At 41.0% G+C, this 21,363-nt stretch overlaps 1 protein-coding gene across 1 annotated transcript in view; it reads right to left on the reverse strand.

Annotated features, from left to right (window-relative positions):
• LOC126279111 (S-phase kinase-associated protein 2) overlaps positions 1–21,363 on the reverse strand; it is a 124,775-nt gene that overhangs the window by 15,357 nt on the left and 88,055 nt on the right. Inside the window, exons 6-7 of the mRNA XM_049979595.1 lie at positions 11,716–11,896; positions 5,492–5,619 (exon numbers count right to left, since the gene is read on the reverse strand). Of these exons, the coding sequence (XP_049835552.1) occupies positions 5,492–5,619; positions 11,716–11,896 (309 nt within the window). The remainder of the gene's footprint in view (positions 1–5,491; positions 5,620–11,715; positions 11,897–21,363) is intronic.

Genomic DNA, 21,363 nt, shown 5'->3' on the forward strand with positions numbered 1-21,363 from the left:
GGTCGCCAATCAAACGAGATATGACCGTTCAAATTTACGTTTAGCCTCTTGGTAAGTCAACTGGTTCATGGCCTTCACTCCATGATTTTCCACTGCTTTTGGAGTACTGTGTAGTCTGGCGAGGAGGGGGGGAGTGCTCCTCTCCGCAGTTGATACAAGTGGGAGGAGGGACACAGGGAGTATCTGGATGCAGTGGATGTCCGCAGTCTTGACGTGTGGCATTGAAAGTGCAGCAGGAAGACAGTTGCCCAAACTTCCAGCACTTAAAGCTCCGCATAGGGGGAGGGATGTATGGTTTAACATCACAGCAGTAAACCATCACCTTGACCTCAAAGACCAAGATGAAGGCACCAGTAGCAACCCTGTTCTCTTTGGGTCCCCTGTAAACACATCGTATGAAATGAACACCCCCACCCGTTCTAGATTGGTGTGGAGTTTGTTCATAACAAACAGAAGGGGTGGTGATGGGCAGCCCTCTATCACCAGTGGTGGCCAATCTATTTATGGAAAGGTTTGAAGAGGAAGCACTCTCTTCAGCCACATATCAACCCAAGTGCTTTTTTAGGTATGTGGATGATACCTTTGTCATCTGGCCCCATGGTAGAGGGAAGTTAGATGAGTTTCTGCTACATCTGAACTCTTGCCATCCGAACATTAAGTTCACTATGGAAATGGAGAAGGATGGAATACTTACATTCTTGGATGTTCTGGTGAAGAGAAAGGGAGATGGCACATTTGGACACAGTGTGTACCGCAAAGCTACGCACACTGATTTATACCTTCAAGCCAGCAGTTGCCACCATCTGGCACAGAAGAATGGAGTGCTCAAAACACTGGTCCACAGAGCACAAACTCTGTCATATCGTGATAGTCTGGCCACAGAAATAGAACACTTACAATCAGTGTTCAGCAGGAATGGGTACTCCTCTAGAGATATCCAGAAGGCACTTCAACCTGCCAAAGGATCCAGAAGAAGAACCAGAAGAGGCAAAGAAGATGGCATACTTGCCATATGCCGGACCTATCTCTACCAAGATCAGCAGGATTCTCCAGAAATATGACATGAAGAGCATATTTTTCCCACCCACCAAAATTGGGGCTATGCTGGGGAATGTAAAAGGTGACCTGGGGCTACGCAAGCCAGGTATTTACAACATACCATGCCAGTGTGGGATGTCATACATTGGCCAGACCACCAGAACTGTGGACATCAGGTGTAAAGAACACCAGAGACATACCAGACTCAGGCAGGCAACTAAATCAGCCATAGCAGAGCATTGTCTGGAACTTGGTCATTCAATGGATTACAATTACACCAAGATTGTGACACAGACCTCAAGATTTTGGGACAGTGTCATTAAAGAAGCAATTGAGATTAAGGTCACAGACAATCTAATCAACCGTGACTCGGGATACCAAATCAGCACTGCCTGGAATCCTGCGCTTGAACTTGTGAAAACTCAACGCAGGACACTCCGGGATTCTGCAAGAAATATAAGTGGAGACCGAGGGATCAGCCGTGAGACAAGGTGTTGGACATTAGAGACCAGATCTGACACACCCTAGATGATGAACTCTACTTCAGAAGACGGCCAGGCCGGGCGCGGACGGCAGAGGGAACACCGGCAACCAGAGAGGCACAATGGAGCCGCGTCTCGCGGGCGCGGACCTCAGATGGAACACACGACGCGGCACGGACCGATTAGGGAGCGCCCAGCATGCAACAGAAGTGGAAACCGTAGTAACAGTCATGAGATAGAGTACCCAACATCTCAGATGGGGTCTGACACACCTCAAATAACAACCACAGCCGCTGAGGACGGCCAAAACCGGCGCCGACGGCAGTCGGAACATCCGCGACTGGAGGGGTCCGTTGAAGCCGAGTCTGGCGGGCGCGGACCACAGATGGAACACTCGACTCGGCGCGGACCGATTAGGGAACGCCCAGCTCCTCCCAGGCATAAATACTGGACTCCACCGACCCAAGGACCAGTCTCAGATAGCACCTGAAGAAGACAGCGAGGCACGCTGTTGAAAAATCGTGCGAGAACGACGCGAAAATCCGGCTGGATTCCCGAATATCCAAGATGTCAACAGATCGCCGGGAAAGCATGAAGAATTACAATATCTACTGATATTGAGAAAACTGTATGCAGTAATAAACTCAAGCACTCAAACTTTGCATTGCAAGTAGATGAATCAACAGATATTACCAACCAATCGCAATTCTTAGTATTTGTCCATTTCATTAATCAAGATCAAATAGTAAATCAGTTTCTTTTTGCAAAGAATTAAATATGTCTACTAAAGGTGAAGAGGTTTTCAAGATTTTAAATGATTATCTTAATAAGTGGCAGTTAACATGGAAGACGTGTGTACCATATTTATTCGAATCTAGGCCGTGCTCTAAGCCACACCTGTAAAATGATACTCTAAATAAAGGAAAAAAATAGTAATAATAATAATAATAATAATAATAACAATAACAACAATAATAACAATAATAACAATAATAATAATAACAATAACAATAATAATTTCCCACATCTAAGCCACACGTGAAATTTGAGACTCAAAATTCAAGGGGAGAGAAAAGTTTTAGGATGCACCTCCAAATCTAAACAAAATTGGTCCATTTTAATACTAGACACAATGTAGGTCGAATGAATGAAGATACAGCTACAGTAGTTTGGTTCGAGTCTTAAGCTTAGTTAAGCTTTACCAGGTAGCCAGGCTCTCCGTCCGTATTTTTACGGGTACCCTTCCTTTCTCACGTGCTTCGTCTGGTTTGAATCTATTGTTTATTTTGCTTTGATCTGACAAGTGCCGTTTTCTTTGTTATAGGTGTTTATGTCACTCTAAGCTGAAAATTCATTACTGTACTGCGTCATGCATTGTTTGTCGCATTCTGATAGTGCGTGTTACGGCCTGTCGCCGTTCGCGGCATGGATTGCTTTTGTGCATGCTACCACCGCTTACAATTTGAAAAAAAGAGAGGAATTGTATCATTAGCGAAACAATGGCAAGAGACTGCTATTTGTTGTTACTTACACTGCTGCTTTCTTTGAGAATGATCACCAAGAACCAAATAATAGACTGCGGGTGATAGAACATGTTCTGAACGAGAGTTAGGTGAAAATTTTTCTCCATTTGAAAATCTTTGCGGCCGCTTCTTTAGTGCATCAAATTCTGGACAGAAATTAGAGTCATCTTAGATTTAAAAATCTAGTCAGTTGCTGTGCTTCATTTCTGACTATCACTATTAGGCATAAGAATAATACGAATATAGACATGACATGTATATTCTTCCGCATTTGCTGGTGTCTCACTCTAGTTACGTAGTTTATTAGGCAGACAGGATTTAAATGAGATAGCAGCAAACACGAAAGAATACATGGCAAAATGTTTATATTCGTATTATTCTTATGGTGAAGAGAATACTGCGTGTGATTCACATTTCATCAGGTCCCTATTAGCAACCATCTCTTCTCACAGGTAGGAATAAATTCAGAACGTAGAGTTGGCCATATTGACAAACGTCCCAAACATTCTTGTCAGTCGGATTTTCATAGTACATTGAAATTCTGCTACATTCAAAGATGAACAATACGGAATTTGTATTTACTTTGTTGGATAATGTATGAAAATGCAGTGGTCCAAACTCAGGGGGGAGGAAAAAAAGCTCGTCTTCCACCTTTTTTTAAATTTATTTACTGACGCAGAGGTTTTGGCGTCAGTATTTATCTTTGTGCCTACAAAGCATGCCTGTGTAGCGCTACATATATTCGACGGCAGAAGTTAGTTGTGGCGGCACATACCAACATTTTTCAGAACTTCCACTTGCTTTGCACTCGAATCTAAGCCGCAGGCGGTTTTTTGGATTACGAAAACCGGAACAAAAGTGCAGCTTAGATTCGAGTAAATACGGTAGTCATTTGTACAGATGGCACCCCTTCAATGGTAGGCTGAGTTACATGCCTTACTTCTTTTGTAAAAAAAATTAATGAAGGTGTTATCGTAACTCATTGCTTTCTTCACACGGAGGTGTTAAAGGCAAAATCATTGGGAGAAAAACAGAAGTCTTCGAGCAAGTTGTTTAGATGGTAAACTTTATTAAAACAAGACCTGTCAAAACCAGTTTATTCGAAAAACTTAGTATCGACTTGGAGTTGGAACACAGATGATTGCTTTTACACACAGAAGTCAGGTGGTTGTTGAGGGGAAGTACTTACCTGTGTGCATGAGCTACAACAAGGACTTCTTGTTTTTCGAAGAAATGGAACATTTACCTTTTTGCAACCTCCTTCAGAGTGAATTTTTGATTGCCATTGTGCAGTATTTGGCTGACATATTTCTGCGGTTTAATATTTTGAACACTAACATGCAAGGGAAAGAAGAAAATATCCTCACATCCAACAAAATTAAAGCATTTCACAGAAAACTACAAATATGGAAGAGGAAAGCTATTCAAGGTAACTTGGAAATTTTCCCACTGGTAACAAACATGTGCATAAATTATATACTTCCAATAGTAGTAGATCATTTAATAAGTTTAGATGAAAAACTGAGCTTATATTTTTCATCCCTCAACATTGAACAGTACAATTGGATTCGAAATTAATTCATGAAAACTTCAGGTAATTCTGTCTTACAGAAGAAGAACTGGCAGCTATATCTTCTGACCATGGACTGGACTGGTGATTAAGCTTAAGGAATTGTCTCTAAGCCTTTTGGATTTCTATAAAAGAATAATGTGTGTCCATATCTAAAAAGTCTTTCAACATTTTACTTCAATTTTCAATGTCATATTTATGTGAATTAGGATTTTCTGCCCTCACCACAATTAAATGTAAAAAAGGGGGGGGGGGGGGGGGGGGGAACTCTTGAATGTATTTATGAGGAAATGAGAGAGTGTCTTTCAAATATATCTCCAACCCTTGAAGAAAACACGAGGGCATATCAGGCAAACGTTTCTCATGATCACTAGAAAGATTAGACGTAAGGTACGTTTAATTTGTATTGCATTATTACTTTTCTCTATAATCTGAATTAATTGTTATTTTTATTGCATTATTTCATTTCAACTCAATAGTTTCTCTTGCCTTTTGTCTTGGCAGGGTAGGAGGCAAAATGGCACTCGGCTGTCGCATTTGGGTAACAATTGTGCTTCATGACTCATTTTTTATACAAAAACTATTTGTTCATATTGTGATATTGCATGGTTTTTATTGATGTAAGTTGTATTTTCTGTAGTCTGTGCAAAATTCAAAATAAAATGCCTTAATTGTTATTTTATCACAGTATTTTTTCCGGTATTGACTACTGTAAAATATTCATCAGAAATGTGTGTGTAGTGCACCCACAATTATCTGCAGCCTTTTGAATGCACCCGAAGCTCAAAAAATTTGAGAACCACTGCTCTAAATAAATAGTATTAGTTTTTTTACTACCACAATATTAATCTCAAAGCTCTACAAGGTTAATCACTTACTTTTATCCTCCATTGTTTTTTTGCAGCCACTTATATTCAGTCTTTGGAGTGATTTTGGTACTTTAGAACACAACGTTTCTAGTGCACCTTTACTGAGATTAGTCCAGGCCAGATTCAGTGATGATAATCTATGGCAATGAAAGAAAGTCTTAATATTAAAATGTGACATCTATAAAAGCAACAATTCATAGTGAAACTTGTAGAATTACACATCACTCTACGGAAGTGAGGTGTATCCCTACGTGTCACCAATGAATGATACAACAGTAATTTATCTATTAAGAAAATAGCAACTTGAGATAAGACATGCAATATCAAGATTCAACTATCTTGCATTATCTTATTTTGTTGTGCATATGGAGAGTTATATTGAGGAACAATGCGCATCTTCAGCATGAGACAGCGACCGTGGGAATTTAGCAAGAAGAAATATCCGTAGGATGCGGAAATAAGCATCTCACGGATTGCCACCCTGTCCTAGAGATACACAGATTTCCCAAGAAAAAATATAGCAACAAAACAGTCATACTGAAAAGGAAACTAGACAAGCTTTTGGGAGAGAGAAAGCTATTTAACTGTGAAATAACATCTCAGCTTTGTTTGAAGTTGTTAATGTACCTTACATATTGACAAATACATCCAATGTTAGACTACAGTTGGTACAGAAATTTAATTTTGAAATTTAGTGTCAAGGAAACAACTTTTTTCATATAAAATAATATATATATATATATATATATATATATATATATATATATATATATATATATACAGCTCTGGTGATGAAGTCCAAAAGATTGACATGGAAGTACATGATCAAACTACTGTTACACATTACTAGCAGCAACTCATGTTAGACAAAGCAGCTGCACTGCAAACTAAAAACAGAAGTATAAACTGCTTATTTATTAAGACGTAACTGAGAAGAAGAGGAGGAGGAGGAGATTAGTGTTTAACACCCCATCGGCAACAAGGTCATTAGAGATGGAGCACATGCTCTAATTAGGGAAGGATGGAGAAGGAAGGCGGCCATAACCTTCAAAGATACCATCCTAGCACTTGCCTTAAGCAATTTAGGGAAGTCACAGTAAACTTAAATCAGGATGGCTGGACCTGGGTTTGAACTGTTGTCCTTCCAAATGCGAGTCCAGTGTGCTAAAACTTAACTACCCCGCTCAGTAACTGAGTGGAACCCAGAAACAAAAGCTAACTTTGATTTGCTTTCCCATTTACTATGTCTCATCCAGTCGGGAAGGTGTTTGAGGATATGGAAATAAGAGATTCCCTGCACAATCATCAGGTTTGAAAGCTTTAACATCAGCTTTTGTCTACAAATACCAATCTGTGATTTTCAGTCACCAGGTATTTATCATTTAGAAAAATGTGGCTGACATACAGCAACCATTGTTTTTTGATTCATCTCATTATTTCAGTACTGAGTGAGATTTGAGAAAAAATGGCTGTTTTTTCACTGCAGTTGTAATGCTACAGACACTGAAAACTAATTCAAAGTGTTTCAGCTGGTATGTGAAACCACATTACCTGGAGGAATGAACAACAGACTGCAAAAGACCACCATACATTCCAGACTGTTTTAATCTGCGTAAGGAAGTTCCTGATTCAGCACCAACTCAGGCAACCATGCTGGTCGGGTGATGGTAACACCACTTACAAATCATGTTCCTATCATCAAATTAAAACTGTCACATACTTCGTTCATTTGTAACCTAAAGATAATAGACTGGCCAAGCTACTTCAATAAAACGATATACAGTTCTCAGAATATCATAAATGAAGTGGCTATGGTTACTGTATTGCAACTTAGTGACAAGGAGTCTGACAGTCTTCATTGAAGGCCACCAAACTGCACCATTCCACTAGTATGTGCTGGACAGTTTCTGATCCACTCAAGGGCTATCACACCAGACAATTTCCAGACCAGGCCAACATTATCTCCATAAAATCAGCAATATACAGAAAAGTTGCTGGGATGATAGACATGTCTAATATTTCTTCCTGTCAGTGGTGTAAGAGGCTAATCAAATACTAAATATGAACAAAACAATACAGCAAATATTCCTTACTTGCCGTTGCTGTTTCCACTACAACAATAAAGCAAACACTATCTAAACTTCACCAACTGACATAAGAAACCTGCAAAATGAAATAGTGAAACTTTTTGGGGAGGACACTTGGTGACATTTACAGTTCCAACATTACAAATAATATGCAACTGAGTCCCATTTAAATACCAAACCATTGTTTTCTTTCAGTGTGAACAAGAAAATTACATGGCAACACCAATAATTGGCTCAAAAATCAGTGCAACACTTTTAGGGATTCGAGAATTTCTGTGTAAATTCCAGAACCACTCAGTCTTCTACCATCTCGAACACATGATATCCTAGATACGAGTGTGGGATGGTAAAATCCTACCTACAGCGCGTCACATGATTGTGTGTGCAGGTTTAAAATCGGTCGAATGGCACCAACAAGTACCTGTCTGGCAACCCACAGAGGTTTTAGTGCATGTGTAAGGAAGAACAATGCAGTTTTTATGCCACTGTGCTTATTGTGTCATTGACTATTGTTATGTGAAACAATAACACTTGAAAAAGTACGCTTTTAGACTTGACTCAGCCTTGGTAGAGGTAAGACATATTTTCTGATTCATTTTAAGAAAATCATGGTCGTCAAGCCAACTGTCTCTTAACTGTAAATCAATATGTTTCTAACATGGGACTGCATGAGAGACTTACTCACACCAAGTCACCAAAATGTTAAAGACACTGGTGAGGAAAGCAGAGCCAATTAATTCAGTGCTCTGAAAATTATTGCCATTAAGTAAAAATATTGTTAAAAATTGTCTGTGTAGTGTCTGAAAGAATCTATACTGCAAACAAATTTAACACTGGTATCTTATCCCACAGGAGGGAAATGGAGAGTGGGGGAGGGGACCATAGAAAAACATCCAGTTAATATAAAGTCACAGTAGTTCTTCCTGAAGACATCTATTAGTCCTCTGGTCCAAACATCATGAACAATTTATTATTGATGATACATTTATAAGGCACTTTGCATCTTCCAAACCAAGTGAACAAAACATGACCTGAGCATGAAGTATGAAAATTATTTACTTTGGCAATGTGAAGAAAATTGTTAACTATGCATGACAGTTTGTCAATTGTAAATAATTTACACTCCGGGGAAAGACCTTGGCAAGAAAGCTTATGGTCACTGCCTCAGCTCTGAAACCATCCTGGTAGTTGGAGATGCTGACCACATTAGACAAGACACCTAGCCTCACATGGATGGTAGAAGCATGACTCCCTTTTGCAGCATTGTACTCAATTGTGATCCGCTGGTTTGCAGTCAAGCAGAGGGTTTAAATCAAAGGCTCAGACAATTCTATGATAATTTCGAATGTAGTCATCTTAAACTCAGATATTGGCTGTACAACTGTAGGGCTCCGTGCAATAAGTCAGATGTACACTACAAAACAGAAGCTGCTACTCAGGTTGGAGTACTATGTGTAGTTAGCTCTAGTAATCACCTCAAACAAAGTTAGGTATTTTTTGTTTGTTTGTTTGCAGGCAGATGTTTCCATTCCTGGTAACCACTGAACTCCTCATGCTACAGTACCACAGCATGCGGCTGAAAGAACCAAAACAAAATGACACAATCAACTGATAAATTGGAGCGTTGTGCAGTAATTCATTTCGGCAGCAGCGCAAATATTGGAGGCTTCTCGTATGACTTCAGAGTAACTAAAAAATTTAAAATTTTCAAAATAGTTAAAGAGAAAGGAAACGGGGATTAAACAGCAGTTATAACAGCAGGGACTACAGTTGTGACAAGGAATGTTAAATAAGTTCGGAAAATAGTTCTGTTTAGAAAGACTGACAGGAAACAAATGCAGAGTATCTGAGCATTCAATGTCAAATATTTGGTTTTGGCTCAAGTTGTGGAAGACAAATGCGTAAAATCCAAGAGTTCTGTACAGGCCACAATGTATGTCCTTCGAACAAGCTTAGTTTACAACAGGGAACGTATACTAGAGACGATGTCTGAGGACAAGTACAGTAACAGAGAAAGACTGCAGCACAGGAAGGAAGTACAGCAATGGCTTGGGGCTCCATGCTCGTCACATGCATACTCAAAATGAGTTGAGATATGCTTGCGACATCATGAGTGTAGATGCCATCAACATACATATAGCAGAATGCTAAATGTACATCCATGAATAGCTGAAAGGTTTGTGCTTTGCCATGACGCCCACATGGCATTCAGGTAAATTCAAACAGACCAAATATTGTGCAAATTGCAGTTCTCAAAATATCGTGCAGAAGAATTGGTACTGGTCGAACGCATGGATAAGTTCAATCTTGAAAATACCTCATTACCACGGATAACTGTGCCCTATTCCTGTGCGACAAGATACGATGATGATGATGATGATGATGATGATGATGATGAGGAGGAGGAGGAGGAGGACGACGACGAGATGGATGAATGAAGAAAATTACAGTTTTAAGGTACTCAATGGCTTGATGATCAGCACCCTTGCTGAATATGGGTGTGTATGTGTAAATTTTACATACTGCGCATACAGTCCCTTCCAAACAAGTGTAGAGCATGCGCGGTTGGACTACTGCTTAGTAAGCCATTCCTGTTTCTGGCACATTGTCTGTGCCTTGCAGGTTGTTGACACCATGTTCCATATGTGATCTTGCTTGTTAGGCCAGTTGTATATCATAAAGGGCATGCTGTGGCACAGCAGCCATATGTGGATGTTCATTGTTCTGCTGAAAGAACATGTCACCTTCCTGTCGAAGAAATGGCAGTGGCATGGGACTAATAGCCTCTGCAAAGTAACAGACACTGGTTAGTTTACCCTGAAGCTGTTCAGCACGAGTATCTACTTTTTAGTGGGGTATAGTTGTAGCCAACAATGAATTATGCCAACACTGTTCACCTCTAAACTTGGCACAGTTACTGCCTGCAGAGTTCAAACTGAGGGTGCCCAGAAAGGCCCCCTGAGCACTATGACTGTTGATGAATCACCAACACAAACTCTTTAGTACACACATATTATACCTCAGTGCTCCTGACCACAGTCCTTGAGCACTGTATTTTTTTCCAGCAGTGTAAATTAGTGTTTTCTGACAGTTTTATGATGTCAGTTTCTGCGAGAGTATGCACTATAAGACATGCAGAGAGCCAACACGCCATCTCATTATCATCATCTTAGTTAAGAAAACTACATTGGATAGGTAACCTTAAAACACAAAGGTTACTTTTTATAAATTTAAAATTATTTATAATTTAAAATAATAAATATATTAAAACAAGAGAATAAAAATATGAATGAGTGGTTGTGGTACCAAGTACACTCAAGAACATGTCCTTCCATGCAAAATGATGACAACATAAAATATTACTTTGTGAAATTAAGGTTAGGTGGGCTCAATCTTTCCTGGTGGCACAAGTGACTAGTTGACTATTGATATAAAAAATATGAAGTAACTAGCCAATCAACTGCTAAATCTGTTCCCTAACAATTTGAGGCAAGCTCTGATTCCTAAAAAATTTTAAAACCCATGCTGCACTCTTAATCATTGCTTCAAGTAGAGAGTATTTCCAGTCAAACCATTTTAACACAGTTCAGCAAACAAAAACTTTCAGTTAAATATGGTGCAATGTTATAGCAACACCTTGTGTTACATTCTGAACACATTTTGCGACTTAGGTGGAAGCTATGGGATGTGAAAGTGAAATATATTAATAAACAGCTTTACTTTGTATGCTTATTACTCCACGAGGTGGTGATGTTTGGCATGAAAGAGTTGTTCAGCTGACCAGGTACAGAAGAAATGGGCTCATTCTAAATGCCTGTGGCTGACTGAAGTCTCACTGAGCGAGAACGTCTAATACTTTCAAATATGAGCTAGCAAAAATTTACATCCTTTCCTCTGAGGTTTCACTTAAAAGCTAAGGAAGCAAAATATTTAAATATAGTTAACTTTATTACTTTAATTTATTGTGCTTTATTGATATAGTGCTGGCACACAAATTCTCTTTTGCTTCAGATAATAAAATGATGGTTCAAAAGAACCAAAACATAGTTTATGATCTACTGCTGATGACAGGTAATGAATATAAAAGTTAATGTTTACTTATATCACTGATATACAGTCTATCTACACAATGCTAAACAAACATACCTGGAGCAACCAGTGATTATACTGGTAATTCCTTTCTCATTCACACCTTCACAGCCAGACATGTTAAGGACTTCCAAACCAGAATTCTCACCAATGGCTGCACAGCAATCAGCATTCAAAACACAGTTCTCTAAACTAAGTTTGCGCAGAAAGTGACATGCTGACAGGAGCTGGGCCATTCCTAGGGAAATACATACAAATCAATTTACTATTGTGAGAAATGTCACATAAAAATCACCACAGTTAACAATGGGGGGAGACTGATTCTTAATGCCTGTAATTTCAATGTAACAAATAAAGTAATTGATAATAGTGTATGGATTATGTAAGAAATTCACTTTTCTTTGGTTGGAAAGTTGTAATAATAATAATAATAATAATAATAATAATAATAATAATAATAATAATAATAGCATTTTCTTTTAGGGAATAACAACTTTATCAAAAGAGTATTAAATCTACTCTTCCTAATTCAAATTCTGATGAATCAAATTCCTCAATAAATTCACTAATTGCCTGTGCTTTTGCAAAAAAGCCTTAATAAATCAAAGGGATCTCGTGTTCTGGCGCACTCAATAAATAGAAATGGTTGTCACAACACATCACTAGGAAACAGGAAACACTTATTCAAAGTCGGTACCTATCTACCACTTAACTGTTCTGGTAGTCTTTCAAGCCACTGCAACATCCCTTTGCTTACTCAACAATATGTAACATCACAGTACATAAATTAGTAGTAAAACTACCTTCAAAGAAGTCAGTCTCTCACAGAAATGCAGTAGCTTATTGGGCCCATAGAACACAAAGTGGCAAAATAAGCCTGATCTACAAGCATATACTGTAACCTCCAATAGGCAAAGTCATTCACTGCTAGTGAGGGGTACCTTGTTAAGAAATAAAAAGAAAAACAATTTTTATGATGCTTTATGGTGAGAATGTGAGCACTGACGACAGTTTATTTAGCATGGAAAAATCAAGTAACTTGGCTGCTGACAAAGATAAGATCTGTGTCATTCTACAGCAAAGGAAGAAAACATGACAAAGAAGGTTAGCACTGTTGCTTGTAGTGAACATGGATGGGTGTAAGAAACTGAAGTGTCTTGTGGTAATAAAAGCTGGTAACTTAAAATAGTTCATGGGTATTAGATGATTTCCTCTGTTATTGCTCCAACAGTGGCCCTTGAGCCTGGACAAAAATATTGGGAAACATGTGAAAGCATGCATTTCCTAGACGATTGCACAGTTTACAATATCCCATCATCTCCAGGTAATGTGATACTGTTTACCCGAGAACCTCTCTCTGAAATTACAACTGCTTGGCCACAGACTAATTCAAAATTTTCAAACTTTGCACTGCAAAGAAGTTGAGGCAGTTGTGTTGGATGGTGTTAAATATGATGTTGAACATAAGTTTTGGCAGTGATGACCATTACTGGTAAGCATGGAAACAAGTTACTGTGACAGTTTTGAACTGTTCCAATAAATGTTGATCATCATCAATGAGCCAAAGAACCAACTGCCACAACAAGAGAGCAGTGAAATTGATTCACTTAATGACACCTGGGACCATCCTCATGATGGGAACCAATGTGACATTTGACAATTCTGTCCACTTTGATGATTGTATGAAAGTCTGCAGTGCCCCAATTGACACTGAAATTTTGGTTGCTCAGTATGACAAGAATGAAAACATGAAGCTGATCAAGAGAAAAAGCAGAGTAAAGTCTGACTCCAAAATGGACAAGATGGTCATTGGAAATGTTGCGCAGCCTTAGAATGTAAGTAGAAGGATAATCGTCACTGCTGGCCAAACAAAGTGCAACACCAAGAATGACCAGAGATATCACAGCCAGTCAGATTTGGGAGAACACACTGTACAAAGATCACAGTTGAAAATACAGTCCCACATGAAGTGAGTAAAATTATGAAATCAATACTGCCTGTTGCCACCATTGCTGGCTATAACTACTGCTGCACACCTCGGCATTGACTCAAATGGGCTTTGGTTGTGCTGATGCAGTGCAGCAATTCATACTGCTTCCACATATTACCAAAGCTGATCTGATGTAGAATTCATTCTGCAGTCATCAACCAGATAGGGAGAAAAGGGAAGCCAAGACAGCAGCACAATCCGATGAGTGAAAGTTATCTTTAACGTTGCATGCCACATGTGATTGTGCATTATCCTGTTGCAATGTGGCTGTCAGCAAGCTCAGGCTCCAGCATTTCAGAGATGTAACAACAGCTGGTTAGAGTACTGGCAATGCAATACTAGGGGGTGTAGGAGTGGAATCAAATACCTCCCCAAATAATACTGGCTGCAGGACCAGTGTGGCAATGCAAGTTTCAACAGTTTCTCAACACAAGCTGTCAAGAGACTACTCTGATCATCATAGTGGTGCAGGCAGAGTTGGGATTTGTCAGAAAAGACAATAATGTTCCATTTTCTTGTCCACATCTGTTATTCATCGCATCATTGCCAGCACAAATGCCTTTGGTGTTGACTCAGTCGTAAACACAGCAATGAACATCCTGTGGACAGTCTGCTCTACTACAAACAATGCTGAATGGTATGTGTGGACACTGCTTGTTGTGCAATAGACTGGATTTGTTTTGATATAGTTCATGATGTGGCAGAGCAATCCATCAATGCCATGCACGCAATATGCCTGTGGTCACGTGTACTGGTGTAACAAGGAGGTTCCACTGGTCCCATCAGAACATCGTTCCTCCCTGCATCCAGCAGTTGCTTGGTTCTGTCTGACACTATCACCCATGTGTCTGAAGGATAAACCACAATCCCTACAGGCAAATATTTCTTCTAGGTCTAACTCCAAAACATGCGCTAATGATGCATGCTGTCTTCTGTGAGGCATACTGAAGCTGCTTATGCAAAACAACTGCATAAAGGAACAATTCCAGTATGTCCACATGTCCATCTATTTCCTCTTTATGTAGAGCTTGCACATGACATTACTAGCACCCATGATGTGTACCTTCGCTGAAATGATAAATGCGTGCATCTCTCACTGCCAGAAACATATACTGCAAATTTTGGTTTTGTTGACAACAGAAAATGCATTTGACCAAGTACATGGGAGGTCACTGAACCAGAAAGAGAACACTAACTTGTTTGCAAAAATAAAAACAAATTTTTTGTCGAACAGCTCATCTGATACCTCTACAGCCAGAAAACTTAATTTCTGATATTTTCGGGAATTAGTAAGTGCCTTTCATTAGAAATGCTAAGATAAATATTTATGAAACAAGTTGCAGTTAAATTAGTTATAATTTAACAACAATGGAAATTCCTGGATGGAGTAATATGTAAAAAGTAATGTGAAAAATAGAAGAAAGGCAGTCACCTTAGACTGATGCATAGAGCATAGAAACATGTAACAGACAACTGCATTAACACTTTCATGCATCTTTTTCTAGCAGAAATACTCATCATCACACAGTCTCTCTCTCACTCCTGTGGCCACGGCACTACTGATCATTGGTACCTGATCAATAAAAGCAGTTGCCTGAACTGAAGGGAGATGGGGAAGGGGGGGGGGGAGGGACAGTAGAGGAGGATACATAAAGGGGGTAGTGGGAAAAAGGCAGTTCTTTGGACAGATGACTCCACATTTGCATAACAAGATGGAAAGAGCACTGAGGATAGGAAAGAACGAGGAGAAGAAGGAGAAGAAGGAGAAGGAGGAGGAGGAGGAGGAGGAGAAGGAGGAGGAGAAGGAGGAGGAGAAGGAGGAGGAGAAGGAGGAGGAGAAGGAGGAGGAGAAGGAGGAGGAGAAGGAGGAGGAGAAGGAGGAGGAGAAGGAGGAGGAGAAGGAGGAGGAGAAGGAGGAGGAGAAGGAGGAGGAGAAGGAGGAGGAGAAGGAGGAGGAGAAGGAGGAGGAGAAGGAGGAGGAGAAGGAGGAGGAGAAGGAGGAGGAGAAGGAGGAGGAGAAGGAGGAGGAGAAGGAGGAGGAGAAGGAGGAGGAGAAGGAGGAGGAGAAGGAGGAGGAGAAGGAGGAGGAGAAGGAGGAGGAGAAGGAGGAGGAGAAGGAGGAGGAGAAGGAGGAGGAGAAGGAGGAGGAGAAGGAGGAGGAGAAGGAGGAGGAGAAGGAGGAGGAGAAGGAGGAGGAGAAGGAGGAGGAGAAGGAGGAGGAGAAGGAGGAGGAGAAGGAGGAGGAGAAGGAGGAGGAGAAGGAGGAGGAGAAGGAGGAGGAGAAGGAGGAGGAGAAGGAGGAGGAGAAGGAGGAGGAGAAGGAGGAGGAGAAGGAGGAGGAGAAGGAGGAGGAGAAGGAGGAGGAGAAGGAGGAGGAGAAGGAGGAGGAGAAGGAGGAGGAGAAGGAGGAGGAGAAGGAGGAGGAGAAGGAGGAGGAGAAGGAGGAGGAGAAGGAGGAGGAGAAGGAGGAGGAGAAGGAGGAGGAGAAGGAGGAGGAGAAGGAGGAGGAGAAGGAGAAGGAGGAGGAGCGCGCGCACGTGCTATTGTTCGAGGAGGTACTGGAGTACCAAGTGTTCCCGGACTTGAAAGTTTTGTTGACAGAGACATTATTGCCTTTCGCACTTACCATATTTCTGAATTAGCTAATAAGGATTTTGGTAAATCTGCATATGTTTCTCCTTCTTCCTTGTCATTGTATACGCGGAACAGGAGGAAAATATCTGTTAACGAATCTGTATTCATTTGGGTTAAAGGCAAAGGTGTATGTGAATATGTAAAATTTGTTGGTGATTGTATTGTATATTTCCATAATTTTTTTTTTTCCAAACTGATCTGTAGCGTAGCTTAGAACCGCCGGACATGGGTACATCTAGAACCGGGGGGGGCTCAAGGGGGTGTGCGCGTGCGTGCGTGCGGACACGTCACGTTGTCATGAACCCGCTCTACTGTTCTGGAAAAGTTATCTCCATAAGGACACCGTTACGGTGTGGCTAATGGTTGCATAATACTTTAGTAGAGCTGGCCATGATATCTCCTTCGTTGATGCTGCTGAGTCTGTTGTCCATGTGATGATTCCTTTGATGCTCTGGGTCCAAGAAGAGGTGCGGGTTTGGGTTTTTTAATTATTACTGGACTATCGAAAAATGACGCAGTACTCCACGGTTTCTTTGTATCAAAAACACATTTATTGCCAAAACTATATATACAACTACACTCAACCGTGGCCAACACTCAAGTGGCCGTAAACCCGTTGTAGACCAAAGATCACGGCTGTAAGCTACAAAGAACATATTATTCCAATATCGATTATTGATCGCAACACCTAACTTAGTATTATCTTAAGCATAAGCTTTTTTAACATGACTTTAGTGTATAATAAAATAGTGTCTATTTGTCAGTTCCATTACAACGTGCACCCATATCACAGGGGAGGTTTAGGCCAAGGGGATTGAGAGTGCACAGGATTTGATAGAGAGAATTTCCATCTGCGCAGTTCATTCAGAGTCACTTACGCTAGAAAGGAGTATCTGTAGGGCCTCCATAGTGAAGCAGCTGCTGAAGTCATTTGTGCTATGGTATGGAGCCTGTTTGGCAACTGGATGGCTAAGTTTGCAGTTTGCTACTATTTGGTGGTGGCCATTCATTAGAGTAGAGAATTGGTTACTTGTCATGCCTGCATAGAATACTGTACAGTAATTGCAGCACAGGTGATATGCTTTCACACATATCCCTGCCTTTTATTGGGAAGGCAAGTCCATGATTGTACTGCAGTAACACATGGTAGGTGGGGGTGTGACAAGTTCTGCACTTGGGCCAACCACAAGGGAGTGACCCATGGGATGCAGAACTGGAACAGTTATGGACAAGGATGTCTAGGTTGCTTGTGTGGTGGAACACTACTTTGGGGGATGCGAGTAGGATATCCCTTTATCTCAGGGAATGACAAAAGGTGGTCTAAACCCTGGTGGAGGATATGGTGAGCTTTTCAATGTCACAGTGATGCTGGATGATCAGAAGAATGCTGGTTGGAGGCTGGTTAACAGGTTTACTGATGTCAGAGGAGCAGATTGCACAAGAGATTTGTTTATGGATGAGCTGACAGTAAAGGCTCTGGTAAGGTTATCAGTATATTTCAGCACCATATGCTTTCCACTGCAGACTATGTCCACAGATGGCAAGGCTGTAAGGAATGTAGCGCATAAACACTACATTATACGGATGTCACTCAACAAGAGAAAGTTAAACCTTACCTCCCATCTCACAACAAACACCACATCCACATATGTTGAGTCTGAGCAGTCCATACGTTTAGCTGTGTATCCAAACTGTTTCACCAGCTGAATATGCATATCAGGAAACCACTGAAGGATGTTTACCATGCTTATGATAAGCTCCACATGTAAATTTCTGAAGCATCAGACTAACATAAGTCAGACTCTCTGAACAAAATGACTGTTCATTAAGTATTGACTGTCAGCATACAAGCTGAATGCCATTAATAAGGAAAGTGCTTAAACTGATAGCAATAAAAGAACTGTCACTTGAGGCATGAATCAGAGTTTTTATCACTCTCTCAAAGAAGTGTGGAATTCTACAAACATGTTCTATAGACTTCTTATAACTGTACACTATCCCAAGGAGGATAACCATACAGTTAAAAGTGTAGTGAAAGAGGCCTGCTGAAGAGATGACTTGGTGGTATTGTGCTTTGTAACACATCTAAGTGGCTTGGCTTCAAAATGCAAGCAGTGAATTATTTATTCCAACAAGTGGTGGTCAGAGCAAGAACTCTGCACGTAACTGTAATACCATTTTAAGTTGTTGAAGATCGCTTATCACAGGAAGTTTTTGATCACAAATTTTTAGCGTATCACACACTTACTGACTGTGGGACTACTAACTGAAAACTAAACAAGATTTAGGTCCTACTTGGGTGATAAAAAACAAACAGAAGCCTTTTAGACAATGAAATGAACAAATTTTTATTCCATTTTCATGGCTTTTCAAGCACTCATCACAAAGTAAGAAAGCTAATGTTCATGGGAAAAGATTCTTACTGAAAAAACATGAACTAGACAGGAGTTACATTTTTTACTTTTTGCTTCCATATCACTATCAGTGGACCCCTAACTTTTATGTCTTCCATTTTTATTACCGTAATAATGTGTTAACAGATGTCAGGAATCTCGGCCTGGTGACCCATTAGACAAAATTCTTATATGTAATGCGATAAAATGTTAGTGAATGAGATGCCTTTCTGTGAAGCCTTCCAGTGGTGCAAATACGTCCACTCCTCCTTGAAATGCCTCTCTAAGTTTAAAATGAGATCTTCCTGGTCTTGAATAAAATAGTGCAAGTTTTCATACAGCCAGCCCAAAAGATGGAAGACAGTTGCAGGAACTCAAACATATTCTTTGAAATGATCCCGAAAATGAATGGTATGCTATGAAGTATCCTACTATCGAATACCAGTCCCTCATCACTTAAATTTTCAGCTCCTCAGCTATCTAATTTCTTTTACCTCATAATACATTTTTTCAATCTCTTCGTCATCTGTTGCGCTAGTTGGTATATGTGTTCACAATGCTGCTCATACTAGCTTACCTGCATTTCTTATTTTCTTATTCATCACTAAACTGACTCTTGCACTTCTCATATTTGATTGTGTATTTATAACTCTGCATTCACCTGACAAAAGTCTTGTTCCTCCTGCCACCTAACTTCACTGACTTCCACTGTAACTTTAACCTATCCATTTTCTTTTCTAAATTTTCTAACCTTCCTGTTTGATAAAGTGATGTGATGTTCCACATTCCGATCCATAGAAAGCCAGTTTCGTTTCTCCTGATAACATCCTCCCGAGTAATCCCCACCTGGAGATCCTAATGGGGGACTATTTTACCACTGGAATATTATGATAATTTGAGGTGAGAGGCACTTGACATCATGCTCATCAGCACCCTGACGAAAAGTCAGCATGCTAATCTCATGGATGGGGACGAAAGCTGTCCCTGCATGCGGAGCAGTGTATAATGTATTAAAGTCTGCCTCCTTTCCCCACTAATTTAGGGATGAGCCCTGACAGTTCCCAAAATTTCACCATTCTTAACACCGGACTCAGTATGTGCGAGGATGGTGGGCAGATCTCCATCGAGACTGAGGGCTACCCTAGTATCAGTGTATATGACATGTTACCACAATGTGATGAGCTGAAAGTGGCATGCTACAAACTTCACGGAGTGGTGGATCCTTCTCCGCCCCTCTCCCCCCTTACTGGTGGCACTTACCAGTCCACAATTCTGGAACCCTGGCGTTGCCAAGTCTGTACTCAGGAAATCAACGCTGAGCCCCTGAGGGGACCTCTTGAATATTTCACTCACGATATTGCCATTATCATTCAACCATACAGTAGAGTTTTTTTTGTTTTTTGTTTTGTGGTTTTAGGGCGCACAACTACAATGGTCATTAGCGCCCTGACTAATTTAGGAATGTACTGCGAGGCACAAAGTTAAAACAGCAACTAAAAGGGACAACACTATAAAAGACGTATTAACAGACATAGGATTAAAAAACTACAGCATAATCAAACGTCCTTAGACAGGTGTGTCAAGTTGATAAAACTAATAACGCGAGCAGCAGCTCCTGGGTCATCCGCTAACATGGCATCCAGAGTACATGGCATCCAGAGTACATGGCAGGCCAAGATCAAGACGCAGCGTAGTAAAATCCGGACAGGACGTTAAAATGTGGCGGACCGTCAGCAATTGCACACATGGACAGAATGGCGCCGGCACTGCCGTCAGCAGATGGCGATGACTGAACTGGCAGTGTCCAATTCGCAGCCGGGCCAAAACGGCATCCTCCTGCCGAGAACGACGTGAGGAGGACGTCCAAGCTACGGGAAGAGGTTTCAAGGCCCGAAGCTTGCTGTCCGTAAGTGCAGCCCAATCGGCATGCCACAGCGATAAAATGCGCCGACAAATGACCGTGCTACAATCTGATTAAGGGACACAACAAGAAGCCATCCGAGGCTGGAGGACCGCAGCCTTGGCTGCGGCATCTGCAGCTTCGTTCCTAGGGATACCGACATGGCCAGGAACCCACATAAAGCTAACTGGAGACCCGTCGTCCACCAGCTGCTGAAGAGAGCGTTGGATCCGGTGCACGAAAGGGTGAACCGGATACCCATCACTGAAGCTCTGGATGGCGCTCAGAGAATCGGAGCAGATGACATAAGCAGAATGTCGGTGGCGGCAGACGTAAAGAACAGCCTGGTAGAGGGCAAAGAGCTCAGCTGTGAAGTCCGAACAATGGCCATGTAGCCAGTATTTGAAACTTTGTGCCCCGACAATAAAAGAACACCAGACCCCGTCATTGGTCTTAGAGCCATCTGTATAAATGGAGGTCATAGTAATGAACTTCGAAGGAAGTTCGACAAAACGGGAGTGGTATACCGAACCGGGGGTAACCTCCTTTGGGAGCGAGCGGAGGTCAAGGTGAACACGAACCTGAGCCTGGAGCCAAGGTGGTGTGTGGCTCTCGCCCACTCTAAAGCTTGCAGGGAGTGAAAAATCAACATGTTGAAGGAGGCGACGAAAGCGAACTCCAGGGGGAAGCAGGGCAGAGACATACAACCCGTATTCACGGTCGAGAGAGTCGTCAAAAAAGGAACGATACGATGGGTGGTCGGGCACTGACAGTAGCCGACAAGCGTA

This window comes from Schistocerca gregaria, chromosome 1 (assembly GCF_023897955.1).
Source record: "Schistocerca gregaria isolate iqSchGreg1 chromosome 1, iqSchGreg1.2, whole genome shotgun sequence".
NCBI classification, from domain to species: Eukaryota; Metazoa; Arthropoda; class Insecta; order Orthoptera; family Acrididae; genus Schistocerca; species Schistocerca gregaria.